Source organism: Haemaphysalis longicornis, unplaced genomic scaffold (genome assembly GCF_048455015.1).
Source record: "Haemaphysalis longicornis isolate Haplotype H1 unplaced genomic scaffold, Haemaphysalis longicornis Haplotype H1 scaffold_4, whole genome shotgun sequence".
Taxonomy (NCBI): domain Eukaryota; kingdom Metazoa; phylum Arthropoda; class Arachnida; order Ixodida; family Ixodidae; genus Haemaphysalis; species Haemaphysalis longicornis.
The window spans coordinates 150,294,306-150,317,433 of NW_027526361.1; the positions used below are offsets into that span (position 1 = coordinate 150,294,306).

Below are 23,128 nucleotides of genomic sequence, written 5' to 3' on the forward strand. Positions count from 1 at the left end.
CTCTATGCGACCGGACTTTCTCTTTCAAAAGCGATGTTATCAAAGTTATTTATTTATTTACTTAATACATACTGCGGACCCTAAGCGGCCCAAGCACGAAGTTTATATCGCAAGTTTATAATGTAATGAAAGCTGTTGGCAGCAAATACTGCCTCTTCTATAAAAAGATACCCTTATTATTTTACACCTGAGGCGCTAGGCATGGCTTCCGTCATCGTCATTATAGCTAAAATAACATTGCGTGCTGTTCCTGGCTTTGTTCTTTTTGCTGCAGAACGTCGTGAATTCATAAAATTTGCCACATGAGAAACTACCCACTTTTAATTAAAATACCTAAGTTCGAATAAAATCTCGCAAGAGCGTGTTTTATTAGTGGAAGCATTTTTGACGTTCTATGAGTCAGCATCCCGTTCCGACGCAAGCATTCGCGGCTAACTTCGACGCGGTGACTGCGGCCCCATCTTGTCGTCTGTGGCTGCAGCTTGTAAATCTCTTCGTTGATATCTTTGCACGCCGATCGCCAATTCGCAGCAGTAACTAAACGTGCACCTCTCGCGAGTGTTTCTGAAGCTTGCAGTGTGCCCGAGAAACAAAACTCAGTTCGGCGTAGCGTGAAATCTGCTAAAAGAGCAGCGCTGTGTGTTCTGTCGTGGCGTCCGGAACATCTACGCGCGTTCGCCCGAAAGCGCCCGCGCCGCCTCGACGCAAATTCTTAGGTTCACCCAAAGAATCACCAGCTAAATGTCAGCGCCGGGAGGCTCCCTCCCTCTCCATCCACTTGCGGGGCGAGAGGGAACCCGTCCAGCGTGACCACTGCGCACAGTATCTGTGTGTCTAGGAACCTGCTTTTATTCCCGCGTGACGCACGACCTTTAGCAGACTTAGGAAAACGATCTATGGACAACGGCTTCACTGTTAAAAGATATCACGAGATCGCCCACAACACGCTCAGTTTAAGTTCCCCGAAGACCTGGCCACTTACAGAGCTTGAGAGAACAGTTTCCGGGTCCTACTCACGGGATTTGGACAGTATGCCCTCCCACTGCTGAAGGTTGGCAGAATGGTTTGGATGGGAGTGATGGAGTGTTTGCAGGTTCCCATTTTGTGTTAATCTAGTTGGCCGGTGTAGAACAGCAGTCACATGTAAGGTAATGTTGATTGGTACCATGTCGCTGGTCCGTTCTTCCTGTGCAAGATTAAGTTGAACTGAGTTGAGTTTTGTAGCACATAAGCAACTAAGGCTATAATGCGCCGCCCAACAGGTGATAGTGTATTTACTTTTATGTGTGTTTACTTATTTTTAGAAACTTTAGTTGTCTGAGAGGTTTGCTTCTTTTAGAAAATCGACAAAGGGAGGAAATTTCAACAAAGGCATTGTCTCGTAGGAGTAAACTACAATGAAAGGGCATGTGTTGGTTGTAGAACTGCGGAAAATGTGTTTTCCTGAGGAGTGAAGTTTGCTGGTAGTTTCATTTTCCCACAAGGACTGCCATCTGGCTATCAATGTACCCGTATAAATTTCATACAATCACTGTGAGGAATTTGTACCTCCTTTATTCTTTCGGTACTAGCCTGTGCGGCGCATGCATCGGCTCTCTCGTTTCCACTGATTCCTACATGACTAGGAACCCAGCAGAATCTATTTTTGTATCTTTGAGCTTCTACTACTTCCACGCCTACCTATTGACGCCCTCGCCTGCACTTCAGAGCGTTTTGAAAAAGCAGGAACCACGCCAAGCCCAATAACGCTATAAAAAAACGGCTGCGGCTTATCTCAGCCAGCCTTGGATAGGCAAAGCAAAAGCTTGGCTTACTTTGGCTGAGTCTTGCTTTCGCTTGGTTAACCTTTGATGTAGCTGCTTTTGCGATCATGGCTCAAAACCGTTCGATCCCGTGCAGCGCACACGGAAGGAAGCCCTACCTCGGTTTCATCCCCGGCCAACGCGGCGTTCCTCTTCGCCGGGCGGAAGATGAATCACGTGGCCCGAGACAACCCAGCAGCGCACCCGTCGGATTCGGCGGGGTTGGTCGGCTGCTTATCATCTGAGCAGCCGCGACCGCCACCGCTCAGCTTATCAGTTTGCAGAACGTGAAAACGAGGCCTTGTGCAGAGCGCCGAAAGCGGGCCCGGCGAGTCACGTGATGCCCTGGAAGGGGTCTGTCGCCGGGGGTGTGTCTGTGATCATCCGCGGCGCATCAACTTGCGCATCCGCGGCGAAACCTCTGGACAAGAGTAGTAAAGCTTTGCTTTAAAACACCTAATGCACGTCCATTTCAACCGAGGTCTACGATGAAAGATTCCAGTTACTTCTATTCCCACTTACAAGTGGGATCCACCATTTTTTAGTATTTCATTACCAAAGCTAACGGGGACGTATTCCGTATGTGGGTTTGCAGTTTTTTTTTATTTCTTTACATTTATCTTTACCATTATGGCTAAGCTTTCTGGGTACAGTTCCAATATATTTACTTTCAGGCTTCCTCCTGATCAACAAGTGGATGTGATCCGTCACCTCCGGTGCTTTCAATACAATTCACCTACTCGTATTACATGTATAAGAAAGCGAATGTGAGATCAGACACAACGAATGATAGTACGTGAGTGAACACGCCGTCACTGTTGCCTGTAAAAACTCTCTGTGATATGAAATTGTCGTCTCGTGTGCAGCTAATGCACGGTGGTTAATTCTTGCGTAAAAGGCCCAATAGCCGAAGAAAGCGGCTCTGCACCCGACCGAACTCTTTGGTAGCTGGCCATCCAACCTAGCCTTGAAATTTTTGTTCCGCTCTAAGATGTATCCCTCCTTTACGTGTCTCTTTCGAACTTATACTCACTGTAGAGCGCACAATGCTTCCACTGTGGGCATATGATGATCCACACAACATTCTATCAGGCACCTGCAGTGGTGCCTAACAGAACTTCGCAATATTTTTTTTACAATCCAACAAACAACCAGTAACTACCTTGTGAATGCAAGCTGCTATTGGCGCTGAAATAAAACAGACACAAGATCAAATCGAGCCCCCTCCGTCTAAGGACGACGATAATTCAGCGCGATACTTTCTCGCGATGGATTATGTGGTACCAGTCCCACACTGCTAGTGTCTGATACTCTGAGGTTCGCACAACTCTCCTGGAATACCCACATCAAATCTCGGGTGTGCACTCCGTAAGCCTAACGCTTGGGTTAGGGGTGTACGGCGCGAATCGCCACCTGCTACTTGACGTTTGCTTCGACCATGTCGACATAAAGCTATCGGATGGACCGGTTACATAACGCGGGTGGCCAAGGTTCGATACCTGCCACATAAAGCGTTTTTGTTTTCCTTTCACTTCACCTACCATATTTCACCACCATCGTCAGAGAAAGTTGGTTTCCCTGCAGGGTACAAACAGCATCAGTGAGTACACTAAAGCTTGGCTTCAAATTACAAAGAAACACATTGAAATTTGTTGGAGAGAAAACACAGCTACGCTGAATAGGCCGACTTACTAACTTGATGGAATCATGTAAATATAGCGTAGAATAAACAAATACTACCTCCGCGATACAATTCGCGAACTTACGAGTTAAATTAAGCCAGTCATAGAAACAACTAAAATAATAAAAAAAATGTTAAACACTCGCATGAGGCGAGGGAGATAGTGGAGTTACAAAGAAAAATGCTCTTCCCGTATGGTTTTGTCCGTGCGCTAATTTTTCAGAACATGTACCAGCTTGCCAAACAACGGTTTTTACTGATGAACAACACGTCGGCTGAATCAGTGAATGTGGGCCAAGATACGCCAAACACTGAACAGGAAAGGCATATTTAGATGTAACAGGGATGCCAGCAATAAAAAAATAATCAGAGAAATATCGCCAACATATACATGAGGCGTTTTTTCGGAATGAGCCAGATGCACCGAACGCGAATTTGAGAGACAAGCGGAAGTATGTTACCAAACCTAAATGCAACTCTGTCAAAGCTATTATATGATATATTTTACATGTCAGCAAGGGGAAGTTCAGGGCCACAAGTAATTAAAAATTGTGCGGTGAATTGGAACAATCGTGGGGTGATATCTTTGAATTTGGCTCATATTGAATTGAAACACTCGAGTTGATGCTGCATTCATTGAAAACTTTATTTAAATTGACTTTCAAGCATTGTGCGATGGAGTTTTTGTGGAGAAGGCATTAAAAATATGCAACAGGGCCTCAAGAACAGTACAACTATACATAGAGACCAGGTGAGTCCTCTCGGCACCAGTTATTGCTCTTTTCGAATTTTTCCCTAGGGTAATTATCTTGGGCACACCTCAAGGCACTAACGTACTAAGCAAGCTTTCATTGCCCTGCCATGAATTTCCGAAACGTTTGAGAAGAAGGCTGGTCATATATTCTTCTTCATACTATCGGAGGGGGGGGGGGGGTGATTTGCCAGGGCTTGTAAGCGGTGGTTATTTAATTAAGTATTAAAATAGTAAATGAGGCAGTAAAAAATAAATACAACCAGAATTACTTCGTACGGATGGAAGCGATTTATTGTTTCACATCTCTCTGTTTCATTTCGTTCAGTTCTTCCGTTTACTTCGTCGTTGACATCCAGAGACAAATCTTTCACCGATCGCCTAATACCTGTCTGAATTCGTGATAAGCCAGCTCCGGAAAGCAAAAAAAAAGAACTTCTGAAAACACCCACGAAACAGTCCGAAACAGTTAAGCTTAAATCATACTCCCACTGGGCAAACAGGTTTGGCTCATTTTGGTCCGTGAAGCAAGAGGATCTGGCTGACTTTCTATACGAACTGCGATCTGCATACGCGTTTGCAGGGCATAATTTAAACTATTTTCTTGCCCCATTTTTAGGGGATAGTTGCAGAGCTTTTTTTTTTGTCATTGCAATTTTATCTGAGTTAGTTTCGGTTTCTTGATCTGGCTCATTTCGAAAAGAGCGCCTCATATATACATTACAGTTTCTTATGTTTCCTTGCTCTATGGAACTGCGGTACAGCGATATCGGCAATACTGTTTCGTGTGTTGCTTATAAAATACCACCTATTTTCGGTTTTACAACGCGCATGTATCTACCTTTTGGGAGTACGCAACGTCAGGCGTACCTCTTTTACGGAGCCAATTACCGCTCATCCACCACTCCTCGCATTACAAGCACCCATACATGGAATTCTTACTGTTGCCTTCGCTAGCAATGGGCTAGGAGCTCGCTCCAACTGTAAAAAAAATGATTTGCGGAAGACTGAGAAGACTGCACGGCGAACAAAAATTTATCTCTCCGCTTGCCGACTTACAAAAAACCCCTTGACCGTACTGAGGATCTCACGGTATAGAAATGAAGGCAGACAGAAAACTTTGCAGTCAAAAATCTACGTACACTAAGGCATCTTGTGCAAGCGGAGGAAGCCCGGCCCTTTTCACGTGTAGGATCCACCGAATACTCTAGCAGAGTCCTTGTTCTACTAAATACACGTGTATAACATAGTGAATAGAACGATGACAGTTTTATTTGTCTCGATGTGTGAATGCGTTTTTCCAGGAAGTGAGCTCCACAGGCTAATGTACCAAAACGAGAACAGATCACTCGGTTTACTAGTACCTCTTCTCCCGCCAGAAACACTGTACCGTAACTCAGCCTTGCAGTATCTTTCTCTGTGTTATTATCTAAGATGCAAACGAGGTAGATCTTTGCCTTAGGCCACTAGTTGTGCATGAGTAGCGCCTCTATAAAAAACCGGGCTATTAACAAAGGCGCTGGGCGTAATGTTTGGTCAGAAAAAGAGATTACGGACCGCCTGCGACACAAGCCCCCACAAGTCCGTCACGGGTGCTTCTTCGACAGGCCTCACCACCTCCGCGGCGACAGGTACTGTCTTGGGGGAATCACTACTGTCTTGCTCGAAGCGCAGGGCACAGCGATCACGAAGTTGGTAGTGTGCGAGCGTGTTCTCATCGCTGAGGTCTTCGCCGGAGAAAACCAAGACCTGTTGGGATACAGGCACACCAGTCTGCTGTTCGATGCTTAGCTTGACACTGCCGACGCTTTGGCCCAGGGAGGTATCCACCACAACGCATTGGCCTCGGCGAATTTTGATCGATAGCTGAATGGGCGCCGTCTCCTGCATGACATAACGGTGATCATGTTATGCATTTTCAAGCTCCGTTGGACGTTGTGTAACAAGGTAGAGATCATATAAATAGAAAAAAGGGGGCACCAGAAACCACGATAAACCAGCAAAGAGGTGAAATCTTGCAGAAGGTTGCTCTTGTAGGTCGGCATGTACCGGCATCCCCTCATGCATCGTGTGAAACACAAAACCTAGCCAGCGAAGTCAAGTGAGTAGATACGTGTTGATGATGAAAGAATGCATAGAGCCACATTAAACTGACATGTAAAAGCAAGAGAACGGCCTAATATCGCTTTTACTAGTCCGTACCAACTCCCATTTACGCTTTCTATTCGCACTTTTTATGCTTAATTATCACAGAACCAAGCAATAAATTTAGGCGTGCTCAAATACCTCCACTTTTAATACTTACAATTTTATTTTACAGCTACTAACTTTTTCTTTGTTAAGCATGCGCGCGCACCACATCCCTTACTATTCAAGACATGCTAGGCTTCTCCAAGTAGCTCACCGGAGTGAGCTCCTAGGAACGTCGTTTATGGCATGAATTAAAGGGACTCTGCAACGCTTCCGATAAACGCTTTCGCTCTTTCCTTCGCGTCTGGAAGCTCTACAAAAGCTGTAGAAATCTCCAGCACGGAGCGGCAGTGCGTGATTTGCTCGTCGCAGCAGATACGCCTTCCGTTTTGGCTTTGTTTTTGTGGCTTTTTTCTTCAAGTGGCTATCGAATGCGTTTATTGCTGCAGCTGAAGGAAAGCCGGCCAATAGCTGCTACATCGCTGTAATGACATAATTTCTTTCTAACAATTCCAAAACCCGGAAAGAGAGAAAAAATATTTTTAGCAAGTTTCTAAGTTATCTGATGCGCATAGAGTCGTTATTTTGGACTGAGGTACCTTGCGACCCATTAATCTAAATGCTGAAGTGTTGAATGACAACTTTTTTGAAGCATTTGCGATTTCAAAAAAAGTTGAAAAAAGTCTCGCAGGGTCCCTTTAAAATCCTGCACTGAAAGGGTTCTGAAATCACTTCATGGTGTTACGAATGGGCCAGCGCTGCAGTACTTCCCCGCATCACTCCTCGGCTGTGCGGCGAAGCCACTCGTGCGCCTTCGAAAACAGGCGCAATCATGTCGGCAACAAGTTGCGACAAAGCCTCGTCAGACGCTTCGCTCTCTGCGCATTCGGCGGCTGCCTACGGCGGCTGAACTTCGGCGGCTGCCTGCGTGGCTCGTCTCCACGCTCTTCAAGGACAGAGCCCCCGGTGATCGCAACGGAGTCCTCCTCTCTCCCCTCTCTCGGACTCAACGTGCCCGAGGCTATGAACGGCTTACGAACTCTGGAAAGAGTGTTGTGCGTGTTCCCACGTGTTGCGTTTGACCGTTATCGCTTTTGGGTATAAATAGATCTGCCCAAGCGTTGTAAACCATTCCTGTTAGAGCAGCGAATCGATGTTGTCGCTCTGTTCGAGTCCTGTATTGTAACCTCGCCCGTCGGGGCATTGTTCTTCGGCTTCGGCTCACCTCTCGCTATGAAGTAAACAGTCTACGCTCGCCTATCAGCTCCGGACCTCTTCCCGGCTGCAGTCGGCCTTCACGGTCGCAACAACTGGTTGGCAGCGGTCGGATGGCAACTTCGTAACACCTGAAGCCAGCGGTGCGAGACCCAACACCACGGACGTCAAGGCGGCTTCGGACTTCGCAGAATTCACGGCGGTCAAGGGTGAGTGCGGGACTTTTCTTCACTGAGTTTTACCAGGCTGCTGAGGATAGCTGGTAGGGCTTGTTTTTGTCGCGTGGGTTATTCGCGCAAAACATTTTTGGAGCAGTGGGAAAGCAGTACTCTAGACCGGCCATGAATTTGAAAGCGTTGAAAAAACCGCAGTTGTTGGAGCTTGCAAAAGAGTTGCGCTTGGATGTTACGGACGCGCTGAGAAAGCCAGAGCTGATACAGGCTATACTCGCTGTCGGGGCTGACGATGAGGAGCTGTCGGAATGCATTGAGCTGATCAATGGCAGGGAGACCGCGAAACGTCAGGCCGCCGAGGCAGAGGCTAAACGTCAGGCCGCAGAGGCAGAGGCAGAGGCTGAGGCTGAGCGCCGGCGTGAGGAGTTCGAGAGGCAGATGCGGTGGTACGCTCTCGATATCGAGCGAATCCGAAGGGAAAGAAAGAGGCTCGAAAGAGAGAGACTGCAATGGGAGAACAAGAACCTAGAGCACGAAATTCAACTCGAGCAGGAAGAAGCGAAGCCCGAGTTAGAATTGTTGCTCGAGAAAGACCTCGTTGTCGTGGATAGAGAAACTGGCCACGGTAACGAAAAGAAAGTAGCAGACGCTCGGGAGCGCGAGTCGGAAGCGACCGTTGCTGCCCCGCAGCGCGTCAAGGTTGCTGAGAGAGATAACGACGGCGCGTTAGCTCAGACTGTCGGCAGAGGCGGCAGAGGGCAGTGCGTGTCCACTGAGTGCGATAATGTGCCGGCGTTTGTTGTAGAGATCTCGGCGGAGTGTTCAGACGGTTCAAATTCGCGGGAGGCCATGGAAATGGCTACCGGTCTGAACATGAACATTTCGCGAGATAGCGAGGTTTCGCTGGAGTGCGTAAACCATGGGGCTACCGAAAGACAACACGAGTCCGCTGAAACGGAGGTTGTTTCTTCGGACGGCGGCAGTTCAGAAGAGACCTACGTTGTGGCAAAGCCTGCTGCCGAGGCAGCGAACGGTTTGCACGGTTCAGTTGGAAGTCGTGACGATCTCGCCACTGAGCAAGCCGATTCCGTCCTGCCACCAGCTCAGGTAACTGACCTCGAGCAACGGCCAGCCGAGCTCGTAGAGATTCAGCTGTCTGGGGCGGCTGAGCCGTCTTTTGAGACAGGGCAGCATGGATCTAGTGTAGCCTTGACAGCCGCAACACAGAACGAAAACACCCTTCGGTGTTCGCTTGCTGAGGGTGTTGCGAAAAAGGCGATGGACGCCGAGATAGGGTCTGTTGGAAGCTACGAGGTGTGTAATGAGCACGTCGTGCCCTTGTCACTCCCAGCTGATTCTCCCGACGATAGGCCCATATGGGCTAAGCTAGTTGAGGAGGTTGCGGTGGCGCCTGTGGCTGAGCCGAAGTCGGGAACCGATCAGCCTAGAGGAGAGAACGTAAACACGTTCCGATGTTCGCTTGCCGAACGCGTTCGTAAAAAGGCGAGCAAGAAGGATAGAGGGAAAACCTCTGCGCGCACTTGCGGCGCGTGTTTCAGTGCAGGCACGCGAAGGGACGAAGCCGTGAGCTCGCATCGCGCCAGGGGGACGCCGCCTCCAAAAAGGAGTGCACGCCTTACGTTCGAACGCTGGAAAATCTCGCTCGCTTCTCCGCGCGCTCGGCCTTCGTCGAAAACAACGGCCGGTGTCATTTCACGCGGTCCCAGCAACGTCGAGGGAACTGCTGCTGACGTGAACGTGAGCACTTCGCGAGATAGCGACGTTTCGCAGGAATGCGTAAACGATGAGCTTTCCGAGACGCCGCACGAGTCCGCTGAAACGGAGGTTGTTCCTTCGGACGGTAGTGCGGAAACGAGCGATGTGGTGGCAAAGCCTGCAGCCGAGGCAGCGAACGGTTTGCACGGTTCATTTGGGAGAAATGACAATCTCGCCACTGAGCAGGCCGATTCCGTTGTGCCACCAGCTCAGGTAGCTGACCTCGAGCAACGGCCAGCCGAGCTCGTAGAGATTCAGGTGTCGCGGGCGGCTGAGCCGTCTTTTGAGAATCAGACAGGGCAGCTTAGTAGTAGTGTAGTTCTGGAAGTGAGGAATAAGAACGGGAACACGCTTCGGTCTTCGCGTGCTGAGGCTGCCGCCGAAACAGCAAGGCACGACGAGGTAGTACCTATTGGATGCTACGGGGCGTCTAAAGAGCACGTCGTGCCCTTGTTACTCCCAGCTGATGCTCCCGATGATAGGCAAACATCGGCTGAGCTAGTTGAGGTTGCGGTGTCGACTGCGGCTGAGCCGAAGTCGGGAACCGACCAGCCTAGAGCAGAGAACGTAAACGCGTTCCGGCCTTTGCTTGCCGAACGCGTTCGTAAGAAGGCGAGCAACGAGGAGATAGCGAAAACTTCCGCGGGTACTTGCGGCGCGTGTTTCAGTGCAGGCACGCGTAGGGGCAAAGCCGTGAGGTCGCATCGCGCCAGGGGGACGCCGCCTCCAAAAAGGAGTGCGCGCCTCTCGTTTGAACGTTGGAAAATCTCGTTCGCTCCTCCGCGCGCTCGACCTTTGTCGAACAAGACGACCGGTGTCTTTTCACGCGGTCGCAGCAGTCTCTTTCAGAGAACGGGCGCACCTAAAGTGCGGTACAAAAAGGGGAAGCTGAATGGCAATGCTGATGGCTTAAGTCGGAGTCCTTAAGGCAAGAAATGGCCTGTAGACGCCTGACTTTCTCAATTTCATTGTTTTTCCTGGAACAGGTTTCGCCCTTTACGATTACAATTTTTTTGTGTGGGACATTTCCAATCACGCGAAATGTCAACTTTCAGGTTTGTTCACGAGTCTAAAGTACTGCTGGGCAAAAATATAACTAGAGTAGTTAGTTATTCGCGTACTTTTTCGCAACTAAAAGCCTGGTAGATCTTCAGTGTGGATTTGTCTTCGCACTTGCCGGCGATGCGGTTGTGTCTTCCTGTGTTGTTCTGTTACTTGCCTGACCAAGCCAGAGACGTTCTTGGGGAGCCACTACTCGTCCAGTGACCCGCCGGTGAAGCTCCAGCACGGTGTCGTACAGCCAAGGCCTGGAGTCGAGCGTCTGCCGAACACTTCACTTCGACAGCATCCCTCCGGACAACGGTTGCAGACCCTTATCCATCGGGATCTCGGACCCCCGGCGGAGAAGCTGTTACGAATGGGCCAGCGCCGCAGTACTTCCCCGCATCACTCCTCGGCTGTGCGGCGAAGCCACTCGTGCGCCTTCGAAAACAGGCGCAATCATGTCGGCAACAAGTTGCGACAAAGCCTCGTCAGACGCTTCGCTCTCTGCGCATTCGGCGGCTGCCTACGGCGGCTGAACTTCGGCGGCTGCCTGCGTGGCTCGTCTCCACGCTCTTCAAGGACAGAGCCCCCGGTGATCGCAACGGAGTCCTCCTCTCTCCCCTCTCTCGGACTCAACGTGCCCGAGGCTATGAACGGCTTACGAACTCTGGAAAGAGTGTTGTGCGTGTTCCCACGTGTTGCGTTTGACCGTTATCGCTTTTGGGTATAAATAGATCTGCCCAAGCGTTGTAAACCATTCCTGTTAGAGCAGCGAATCGATGTTGTCGCTCTGTTCGAGTCCTGTATTGTAACCTCGCCCGTCGGGGCATTGTTCTTTGGCTTCGGCTCACCTCTCGCTATGAAGTAAACAGTTACGTTAGCCTACGGCTTCTGGACTTCTTCACGGCTGCAACAGCGGCTGGCCGCTCGCATCATACACGCTACCACTCGTATGTCGGAGGCCACGGAGTTCGGATCGGGTGCCCCCGCCCGGTCGCAACAATGGGTACAGATATCATCAAGACAAGTAGACACAAAAATTGCTCCCAATGTTTGCAGTCTCCCTCTAAATGCATCCGAAAAAGTGGCCATTCTGCCAAAGTTAATTTTAGTAATTCAAGTGATAAATGACATAACTCATTGACTATTCAACACATCTATTATTATATAAAAAACAAATAAAGATCGACTGCGGCCAATACCAAGATTAAACATTGAAGCGAACACTTGCCAGGTAGAATAGAACTCAGCGGTAATTTAGCGATTACGAAACTGAAAACGCGTCCTACAAAAAACTCAAACAAGTTCAGGTCTTCTACGCTCTTCTTTTTATAGCACTACCTATCACGCATTGTGCACAGGAAATTCTAGAAACTCTGCTCTAGCCGGGTCGTCTGAATGAACCCTGTTAAAGTAACTTACAGTCATGAAAGATTCCCTGCGCACTGCTGAATGAATACCGAACACGCAAGTTGGGAAACTGGAGGTAAACACCCGAAAAAATAGACGAAGCCCCCCTTTTAGGAATAGTTTTCACAGGGCCTCACAGACCCATTGTAGCGCGGTTTGAGCCATCGAGCTGTACGTACTACTCCATGTCGCAATATTACCCACCAGTCCTATAAACTGATCATAAGACACCTTTATGCTAGCGGCGAAAGCTTCCTATACCGAATAATACGTTGTCCGAAGAATGTGAAATGTTCACAGCCCGAGCAGCGCATTCTCAGAGTTTTACATTTCTTTGCTAGTAGAGAACACTCGCTACGTTTCTTCAGCTAGCCGATAAACGACTAAGGATTTCCCCGTAAGAGTATTACAAACAGTGAACAATCGATTGCTGATGTTGAAAGCGCGTAAACTTAGAACAGTAGCAACAGGGAGCAGAAAGACAACAACACAGGAAGAACCGAAACCAACAACTGGTTTCTATACACATATTGGACATATACACGCTGCTAGTTTGCAAAAAAAACAAATTTCTTAAAACAAGTGTGATAACGACCTCGTACGCGTTACGTGGGGCACATGCTCAGTGCTTACTGGGACAGGAATTCTACCTCCTTTTTTTATAATGCGACCGATGGTGCGCTTAGTCCCGTTCTTTTACGGACATCACGGTGTAGCCTTCCCACACCTTGCGCTCTCTCTTATCTCTTGACTTCAAGAGAGCAGACGTTTTTTTAATGCTCGGACATGCATATGCGTGTTCTAAGAGTTTTTTTTTTTTTTCTGCAAACAAGCAGAGTTTATATATGTTCAATATCTGAACATAAACCGGTTAGTTGCGCTTCGTGCTGTGTTGTTGTTTTTCTGCTGCCTGGTGCTATTGTTCTACGTTTACGCGCCTTCTACTCCAACTATGCAGCACCAACGTCCCCTACTGTTTCCCTGTTAACAATCGATCGATGACACGAATTTCGAGCAATTGAGAATTTTAGATGACCATTTTTGACAGTCCGCCCCGCTCCGATAACAAGCGGCAGCACCACTGCGCATGCGTGGCGCGCTACGGCGCAAGTGGAGTTACCGGAGCGGGGTCCCGCCCCGCTCGCCGGTCACGCTCAGCGGACATTCATGGCATCTTACGCTACCGCGCGAAATCCAACATGGCTGCCCCCAGTGAGGGGAGTGCGCTACTGCGAACTACGCCTCTTCAATTGAAGATGACACACACCTCAACGAAGTTTAGAACCGTAGCGGAAAACGTCGACTTCAGGGCGAGCCTACTTCTATGCAGCTTTCATAAAGACAACGTTGTCTTGGCTATCGGCTTCTTTTAAATTATTCAGGAATATTGTATCGTGTGCGTGACTATATATAAAAAAGGTGAGAAAAGGCACTAAACACGGTATTTTGCTTTATTTTAGTGACCAAAATATCAATTCTTATAGTCCCTTTTGGATGACGTTTTGGTTTACACATGCACAGGGCACGACCAGAATGAGTCTCCGTTCATGGAGATACGGTTACCAGTTAGCTTACAGCATCTCTGCTAATGACGCTGGGCTTGCGCTCAGCGGGCCGTCGGGAGCGGAGCGTACCGTCAAAAACGGTCAGCAGAAACTCTCTAATAACCAAGAAAAGCGGAAGAGGAAAGAAGAAGGTGTTCTTACGTCTATAGCGACAGGCGTGGGGTCACCACCACGCATGCGCAAGATGAGGCCGATTACAGAGCCGTCTGTAATGCCGCTTTCCCCAAGGGTGTCGCTGTCCACCAATGCCTGGTATCGGTGAACGAGCAGCATTTGGTCGACCGAGAAGTAGAGCCTCTCCTGCAAGGCCAGTTTCAGGTCGAGCACGCTGTCGGTGGCGAATGCTTCCACAACAGTGCTATTGTTCATAACCGATCGTATAGTCAAGTGCATCGGCTTCCTCGAGACCTGCAGGTAGAACAGACAATACATTACTTAGCGCTCTGATGTTACCCTTCACCAATTGCAATCATAGAAAAAAAGATTTTCACATCTTGCACTAGTGCTGCAAGGCCGGAGAAACAGCAGAACTGGCGGCCCCTCTTCTTCGTCGGAAATCCGGCTGATGCACCTCACATGGATTTCAAAATCTGCCGCTCAAAGTTCTCAATGACTGGAAGGCCCCGATCATTTTGTCAGTGTACGCTTTCACATCTCTCCCAAAGTTGACGGCGTTCGTACGCGCTCGAACCAGCGGCATAGGGCTTCGCGAACTCGGCGTCTGCGCTCTCTCCACTTCAGGCGGGACAGCACGTGAACTGACGAGGGAAAACAGCACGCAAGCGATCACACTGCGAACGCTGGGCACAACTATTCTCGAAGGCCGACCTGCAGCGAACTCCGGGCGCTTTTCACGAGGGGCGTGCGCACGTGCGCTCGGTATTTTTTCTTCGTATGTTGTTCTGTCAACGCTCGACGGCGGCGCTGGAAGCTTAAATAGCCCTGCTGTTAGATGTTATTTGTACTGACACTGGGGGATGCCACCACCTGAAATGTCACCGCTTTCAATGAGCACAACTACCATTCCGATTTGATGAATTGATTTGATTAGATTTTTTATTCCTAGGTTTACACGCCGAAGCTATAGACACCCGGAGTATGAGAAGCGCCGTAATGGAAGGCTCCGGATTAACTGTGATGTCCTGGCGATGTTTAACATGTGCCTAAATCTAGACACACAGGCGATTTTCCCTTTTCACGTCCATCAGAAAAGCAGCCACCACTGCCGGGACCGAACCCGCGTGGTTGGCCTCAGCAGCAATGCCCTAGCCCCAGAGCCACCGCGGCGGGTAACTGCCATTACGATTCCTCTACATATTCCTACACAAATATCGGTACTTGTTCTTTATTTATTTCGTTTTGTTTAATTCTAATTTGCTGGCTAAATAAAACCACGGGATGATAGGTGTCAGATTGACAGAATTACGTTTAATAGAAAATCACAGCTCTAAGTTTACTGCTCTACGTTTACGCGCCTTCCACTCCAGCTATGCAGCACCAATTTGCCCCTACTGTTGTCCTGTTAACAAGCGATTGATGACACGAATTGCGAGCAATACAGAATTTTTGATGACCGTTTTTGACGGTCCGCTCCGCTCCCATAGCAAGCGGCAGCGCCATTGCACATGCGTGGCGCGCTCCGGCGCAAGCGGCTCTACAGTGGCGGGGTCTTCCACTGATATAACCTCCATAGCCTAAACAGAAAGTTGTTCTCTTGAATTGAGTAACCTCACAATGTATAAGCAAGTGCTGTGGCTGTGCTTCGTGAAAGACCCGGGTAGGCCGAAGCACTATACCTATAACTCCAACAAGTAGCGTTTGCAAAGCCATGAGGCTTCAGAGAATTAGTATAACTTGTGCAAAACCATTCACGATAGCTATGTGCCACCGTCCTTTTTGTTACGGGAGGCTGAATGCTCAATGAGGCTGCGCATCATTCAGTCAACATAACGCTGCATATCGACATTTATTTAGATCAGGCTCAATTTAGCCCAGTCGTGTTGATACCATACACCCAGATACTAGAATAGAAACAGTACTATGATGAATCTTTAGCGACCGTTGTCAAAGCCCCAAGATTGTACTCACTGTTTCTGCATCTGTACCATGGTCACTGGCGGCATCACGGCCACCTTGCAGTTTCCCCACCTGCGGTGATAAAACAGGCAAACGTACCTCACAAAATTACACTGCTCCAAATTGCGGAAGAAAATCCCGTTCAGCGGAGGACCATTCATCAGAGTTTTTACTTTTAATCGAGAACAAGCAAAAGTGACCAATCCACAAAAAAAGTTCAACACTGGAAAATTCAATATAATTCACATCTTGTGCTGTTTCCGCGCCGCAGCTTCACCTGGGCCGTAGTGGAGGGCTCTGCACTCATTTTCAGCACATGAGTATATTTAACGTGCCCCTAAATATCGACACATTCAAGCTTTTGCTTTTCGCCTCCATCTGAAAAGCGGCCGCCAAGGCGGGAAACAAACCCGCCTGCTTGGGCTCAGCCACCCAATGCCTTAGCCACTCAGCCACCGCGGCGGGTGGGAAATTCAGTTTATTCAAACATTATCAGCAGTTGAAGGATACGAAGCAGGACAGACAAATAACACACCAACTCAGCGAAACACTACGTAAAAAATTGGCCGCGTATCTGCTCCTTTCGTTGCAAATGTCGACGAAAGACGATCTTTTGTCAACATTTGCCAAGGAAATGCCTCCCTTCGCTTTCTCGCTCATCTCTCATGCTGTTCCTCTCCCGTCGCGCTCCTCCCGAGGTAAACACGCTAGAGGTTTGCTCAAGTCAATTTAAATTTACCGCGTTCCAGTGATCCAGTCCGGCCGCCCGGATGCCACCGCTGCCGTACGGCAGAGACGCGCGTGAATCGAGGCACCCCACTTCAACGTTTACAGAACCATGTTTCCCTACTCTACGTGCGTTCCAAGCGGAATGTGGGACCTATCTAGTGGAAGATACGCACTTAGTATTACTGTTTATTTTTATTTATTTATTTTAATTTTTTTATTTCAAAATAACCCTAAAGGCCCTCCACGGAGGGTATTACATAGGGTGTGCATCAAAACACAATGGTGAAACGATAAATCAAAATTTCATTAAAACAAAACACAAGAACAAAAAAAAGCAAAAAAAAAAGACACTGCATCACGTAACAAACAGAACATTCGCAGAGGAAATAAAGTGTAGTTCTGGGAGCACCGTATCAAAACTGATACAACGTCACAGCATGTTTTCTAGCCTGCGGAAAAAACCATAAGCAATAAAAAGGAAAACAAATGTGGAAACGGGGCAATGAAATCGCGTTAGGTCTGCATGTTTCTGTTAAGGGCATCTGTAAATTTCGAGACATTTGTTTCGATGAGAATGTGTGGGGGCAGATTATTCCATTCTATTGCGGTTAGAGGTATGAATGATTGAGCAAATGCGAGTGAACGACACGTGATGCGTTTGACCTTGGGTGGATGATCCCGACGCGGGAAGATGACTGAAGGTTCACTCATGAAATCATTATGAAGAGACGCATGATAGTAAAGTTTGTGAAAGAGTGTTAAACGAGATATACAACGACGATGGGATAAGGATTCGAGTCGAGCCCACATCTCCACATAACGCCTGCGGTGCACTAACCATTGTGCTGTTCCGCGACGGCAGGGATAAGGATTCAAGCCCGGCGCGATTTTTAATGCTGTTACGCTGGTGTGATGTGAATAATCCGAATAAATGAAGCGCGCAGCACGGTTTTGCAGGGCTTCCAAATCAGTTATTAGGTATGCTTGATGAGGATCCCATATGGCTGAAGCGTACTCTATTTTAGGACGTATTAGTGTTGTGTACGCCAGTTTGCGGAAGTGTGCAGGAGCATGTTTGAGGTTATGTTTCAGAAAGCCAAGAGAACGGTTTGCAGATGCGAGAATATGGTTAATGTGATCATTCCACCTCAAGTTAATGGTTATGTCAACGCCAAGGTATTTGTAGGAAGCAACCTGTTTCACATGATTGTTGTTTAAGATGAAAGATGTTGATGGGCGGGGTGCCTGATTGGTGAAATACATTAATTTTGTTTTAGCAAGGTTTACGGGCATTAGCCAGGTGGAACGCCATGTGTTTACAGCGTTTAGGTAGGATTGAAGAATGTCATGATCATAGTTAGATTTAATATTACGATATATTACGCAGTCGTCCGCAAAAAGTCTAATATTAGATTTAACGCCGTCTGGTAGATCATTAATATAAATTAGAAAAAGTAGAGGTCCAAGTACGCTTCCCTGTGGTACACAAGATGTTACGGGGACGAGAGATGAGTTGCAGTTGTTAACGGATGTAAATCGCATTCTGTTAGAAAGAAATTCTTTTATCCATGTGATAACAGTAGGGTCAATGTTCAGTTTAGTAAGCTTATGAATGAGCCGAAGATATGAGGGACACGGTCAAATGCTTTTGAAAAATTTAGGAAGACGGCATATACTTGGACTCCGGCATCTATAGATGAATGTACGTCGTGAATGAAGCCGGCGAGTTGTGTGTCACATGAATAGTTCTTGCGCAAACCGTGCTGATTTTAAATATGAGGTTATGTTCTTCGAGGTATTTAATGACTTGTGAATGTAAAATATGCTCCAACAATTTACAAATGGTGCTTGTTAAAGAAATGGGTCGATAGTTAAGGGGTGAGGAACGATCACCTGATTTGAAGAATGGTACCACCTTGGCCACCTTCCAATCTCGGGGTATTACGCCTGCTAATAGTGACTGAGAAAACAAGGCTGACAATTGTGGAAAAATGGTTGGTGCCAAATTTTTTAGAATAGTTTTATTTAGGCCTGTATTGTATGTTAGTGGTGATAGCGGCCAATGGGTCTAAACATTCACGCGTGAATATCGATGAAAATGTTTCGTTGAGTAGTTCGGAACAATCTGTTCCAGTTATTGGTATGCCGTTTTGATCACTAAGGACGATGTCAGGAATATGCTTGGGATTAATGACACGCCAAAAGCGTCGAGAGCTTGTTGTTAACATCGATGATCGATCATGTTTATAGAATTTTCTGAGGGTGTCTTTGATTAATCTTTGGTATTCGTTGTCGCATGCTTTGTACCGTTGCCAGGATTCAGAAGATTTATTTTTGTCAGCTTGCCTGAAGAATCTGTTTTTCTTATTATTTAGGCGACGAAGTTTCTGTAAGTACCAGGGAGCAGTGCAATCGGTTTCTATGGAGATGACAGGGATGTAATTATCTATGAGATTTATAAGTGCGTTTTTCAGTGACCACCAGTTTTCTTCCACTGTACGCAACAAAGTGCCACTCAGAAATTCTACTCCTAAAAACGATAGTTCATGGTTAAGGCGATCGAATTAGCTCTTTTGTAGCACCTAATCTGTTCGTTGGAATTTGCCTTTTCATGGGGGATGTATTGAAGCGACCGGTTAGAACGTCATGATGGGATAAACCATTGATATGAGTTATTTCGGAACATATATCTGGATTATAAGTTAGGATCAAGCCAAGAATATTTCAACAATGCGTAGACCTTCTGGTTGGGCATGATACTAATTGGGTTAAGCTGAAATCATGGCAACAATGGAGAAATTCATGGGACTCAGAATGTGCAATCCGGGTTGATAATGTTGCCCATGTTATGTTTGGAAAATTAAAGTCCCCAAAAATGATTACACTAGTATGTGGAAATTTCTGCGCACGTTTGGTTAAAATGCGGTGAAATTCTTCTGCGGACTCATGTATTTGGTGAGTTTAAGTCAGTTCCTGCGAAGGTTGCCGTGATAGTGAAGTGCTGGTCTTACAAGTGATTTACATTTGAAAAATTGGATGATAAGAGCAGGCATAGCCCATGTGAAAAGTATCACGGCGTTTTGATGAGACGACCCGATACCAACAGAAGTAGAGGTAACAAGGTCGTCGGACGAGTTAGTGACGTCACTGGCCAAGCACCTCCCCCAAAGGCCACTGGCCTTCGCAGTCAATAAAAGGTTTTACTGAAACTGCTTACAAGAGCACGACCGAACGGTTAGCTGCAGGGAAAGTTTATATGAAATGGCCTTTGAGACATGAGTATCCCGCCGTAGGTAACGAACATTCCAGCTTATGATATAATTAGACCGAAAGCGAAAGGAAAACCGCACGCAGGAGTGCCCAGCGCAGGCAGTGAAAGGCCGCGAGAGCTCCTAGCGAGACCAAAAGCTCGCGCCATCTAGCGCTACAAGCGCGAAACAGGCCGCGATGACTGAAGCGCGCGCAATACAGCAGGCCTTAAGAAGTGAAGGAGGCAGCGCTCGAGCGCGGCCGTGACAGGCCTCTCAAGCTTGGACGTTCCCTGTCTTCCCTATAGGCGGCGTAAAAATCGACGCCCCACGTGACCAACCTGGACCAACCTAAAGCGCTGTTTTCGACCATCAAGCCCACCAGACGGCGCAGGCAAAATGTTACTTTTGGTATAGAATACAAAACATTCATTCTGTGACTCAAAGAGCCCACACAGTTCGCTTACAATGTGTTATTTAAAAATACTATTAACAAGTTCCGCATCAAACATCCGTTGAGCAAAAATGTACGCAACTTTTTACGAACAGCCGACTGGTGCACCACCTCGTTTCTGAATTCGCAACCACAAAGCCGCCAATTCAAATTGAAACCGCTGCAACGGCCGACCGTTTCAATGTGCGCGGAGCACCGGTTTCGTGACTGTTATTGCTGTTATGTGCTTTTGCGTCCATCAGTTGTTGAGAGGACTGGCAAAACACGGGAATTGAGTGCTTGTGGAATGACAAATGTGGGAAATTCCGCATCGGAAGGCAGCTGTCGAGGCCAGAATATTCGATTCTTCCAACAGAAGGTGAGTGTTATGCACTCCGCTAGAAAGACGGTGCAAAGGAAACCGTTGTCGCCGTCAATACTTCATTTGTGCCCTTCGTTCGAAATCTTAGCGCAAGTGAACGAGTTGTTATGGCAAAAAAAAGAAAATGTTGTCACGAAAGCGACGTACAATTGCAGCGATCGAAATGAAATGATGTCCTGGCCTCTGTAAACTTGCGGATGTCAATAAACGATTTGTTCTCACTTGCTGCTCACTGTGGTCTGTGCCAGTCGAGGCCATCTGGTCACCTGGCGTAACATCACTTCACTAGCGCGGCGCAAGTAAACACGCGACCAGCGTGCCAGCCAGGAGCCAGCAGGAGCAGCCACGGCCGGACTCGACGCCCCTTTCGCGCGCGGGAGGAGGAGAGTCGAGTCCGGCCGTGGAGCAGCGAGCCGGCGGCCGCCGTGCGAGGGCAGCCATGTTATTAAGGAGCTCAAGCGGCCTGTGCAAAAAGCATCCGCCATGTTTACAAAGCCGTGTTTACAGCGCCATCAAGCGGGCGTACTGGGTAGTTCACGACGCCGCCACTACGCTTTTTCTGGCACTACAGGCAAAGCTAGACCTTTGCTTCTCTAAAATCCTCCCTGTTCTGTGGCCGTGATCGCGCAAACAAACATGTTCCATTAACTGCGGTTCGCTTAGCAAGTTCTCGCCGATCAAACGAGAGCAATAATGTGAAGCAAACCGAACGGCTCACTATTGTCCGTGGGTACCGCCAGCGCACGCGCTCGTGAGAGATGACGCTCTTTGATTACAATATGCGTGCACAAACGAGACAGGGGGAGGAAGCTACGCACGTCGTTCTGCCAGTCGGAAACGGTATCGCAAAGTTATCCATGGCTGAATCCGCCGGAGATCGCACACCCGCTCTTCGAGCGGAAGACAAAACACACTCCCTTCCGCAGACGCCAGCGTGCGTGCTTAGCGAGTTGTGCGCAACCAAAGAGATGTTCCCGACGGCGTTGTCTCAGCCGGAGTGTCATCTCCCCTTCCGCGAAAACAGGCGAGGAGAAAGCTGCGAATCCGGCGCCAACGCCCTGCAGCAAGGCCACGCAGGGCTACAGCTGGCAGCGGCGCAAGCGAAGAGCAAAAATAGGAAAAGCCTGTTCGGCTTCCGGGAAAACCCCGGAGTGAGTAGAGCACGGACAACTTTTTGGCGGCTGCTCGAAGTACCCAGACTCTGTTCACACGGACGCTGGATGAAAGACGTACTGAAAGACGCGTGCGCTCTCACCAGCGGCGTTGGAAGCATTCTGCGACAGGGCGACAGGCTGTGCTGGTTGAACGGTAACATTTTGTAAATTTGGATATGTGGGTGACATAACTTCCGTCTAAAATAAAAATTACACGAATCTGATTAATTACAGCGCTAGGTCATCACGTTATTTGTATGCTCTCAGCGCAGTGTAACGGTGGCACTGCGTACACGCGGGCCGGGGCGAGGGATTATTCACTTCTCCGTTAAAAATATTAAAGCTCAAGGCTGGAGGAACCAAAGCGGTGGGGAAAATAGAAGGAAAATAGAAACGAGTGGAATAATTTTAATGTCACGCAATTTAGCGAACTTCGGTCACATAGTGGTAACCGAAATTTCTCAATCTGAATTTTGCACGTTTCTGCATTTACGTTTACAGTATTTCATGCTTTCGTATTATCTCTCTTTCTTTTTTTCCTTGGGGAGGAAGAGGGGCGGGGGGGGGGGGGGGGTGGCGCATGCTACACAGATACTAATGAAACATTGTGCGGCCTACTTGCTACAAGCATGCCCAGAGGTATTCCCGCCTTGTTTTTTTTTCTTGCTATTACAACTAATCAGAAATCAGTGAATGGTAAATAAGTGCGCTGTCGCGTACATTTAGTTATCCTATGTTTATCACCTGTTAGCTCCCGCACCTGGCCCTAGTTTAGTGTGAGCTCAAGCGTCGAGACAAATTAATCTGAAATTAAGAAAATTGGCAGCAGGGGGGGGTGAAGCATTCGATATCAAATCGGGTGATTTCAGCCTTAACACGTTAAATGTTTCGCGCTTCTGTTAGAAACGTCAACATCCCCAATTTCTCTCGCCTTTCTTTCAGTATGTACCTCGGCGGAGAAATAACTTCAATTTTATGCGAGTTATATATGTTCGGATTTAGCCTGCCTGGATTAAGTTGGTGACGTGATTCGGCCTGTAACGAAGGACTGGAGCCATAACAGAAAAATATGAGGCCACGCTAAAAACCCCGCTGTTGTACCGTAGCGCCCTCAACACATTGTTAAATTCGTGTACTCGATGCCTCAGATCACGTTCGCATTGCTTGACAGCTGCACAAAATCGGAGGTTTGGTGACGGCTTTACAGCGAAGCTGGATGTGGCCATGGTTATGGGAATGTTTTACGTGCTCGACTCCCATTTTCTCAAAGCCACCTTTAGAGCGAATTACCACCAGAAAACAGCTCTAGCTGTTGTTGCATAACAACTTTCCCCCAAAAGAATCCTATGGCAATTGGCCGCTGGGACGACTATATTGTTACTCCGAGGTTCATTTGCTGGTCCTAATTAGTTCGCAATAAAGTTGTAAATGGTATGAAATTCCAGCGATAATCCACGGAAGAGTGCGGTTAAAGAGAATGGTTGGAATGCTTGTTTTAT

General features: G+C 47.9%; 1 protein-coding gene across 2 annotated transcripts; it reads right to left on the reverse strand.

Moving 5' to 3' along the window:
* Positions 1-3,960: 3,960 nt before the first annotated feature.
* LOC144179435 (uncharacterized) lies at positions 3,961-21,457 on the reverse strand. Of its 2 annotated transcripts, none has more exons than XM_077707789.1 (4): positions 21,293-21,457; positions 15,696-15,755; positions 13,749-14,015; positions 3,961-5,983 (listed from the first exon to the last, which is right to left on the reverse strand). In XM_077707789.1, the coding sequence occupies exons 1-4, from the start codon at positions 21,332-21,334 to the stop codon at positions 5,771-5,773; spliced, it is 582 nt and encodes a 193-aa protein (XP_077563915.1). In that variant the 5' UTR covers positions 21,335-21,457; the 3' UTR covers positions 3,961-5,770. The 2 variants fall into 2 exon arrangements, with proteins under 2 accessions (XP_077563915.1, XP_077563913.1); XM_077707787.1 differs by having other exon boundaries at positions 4,016-6,118; positions 21,293-21,444.
* Between the last annotated feature and the right edge of the window lie 1,671 nt (positions 21,458-23,128).

Coding starts and splice junctions, on each gene's coding strand:
- LOC144179435 (XM_077707787.1), bottom strand. CDS start 21,334: ATGGATAACTTTGCGATACCGTTTCCGACTGGCAGAACGACG. Junction 15,756..21,292: donor TTCCGACTGGCAGAACGACG/TGCGTAGCTTCC, acceptor TTATCACCGCAG/GTGGGGAAACTGCAAGGTGG. Junction 14,016..15,695: donor ATGGTACAGATGCAGAAACA/GTGAGTACAATC, acceptor TTCTACCTGCAG/GTCTCGAGGAAGCCGATGCA.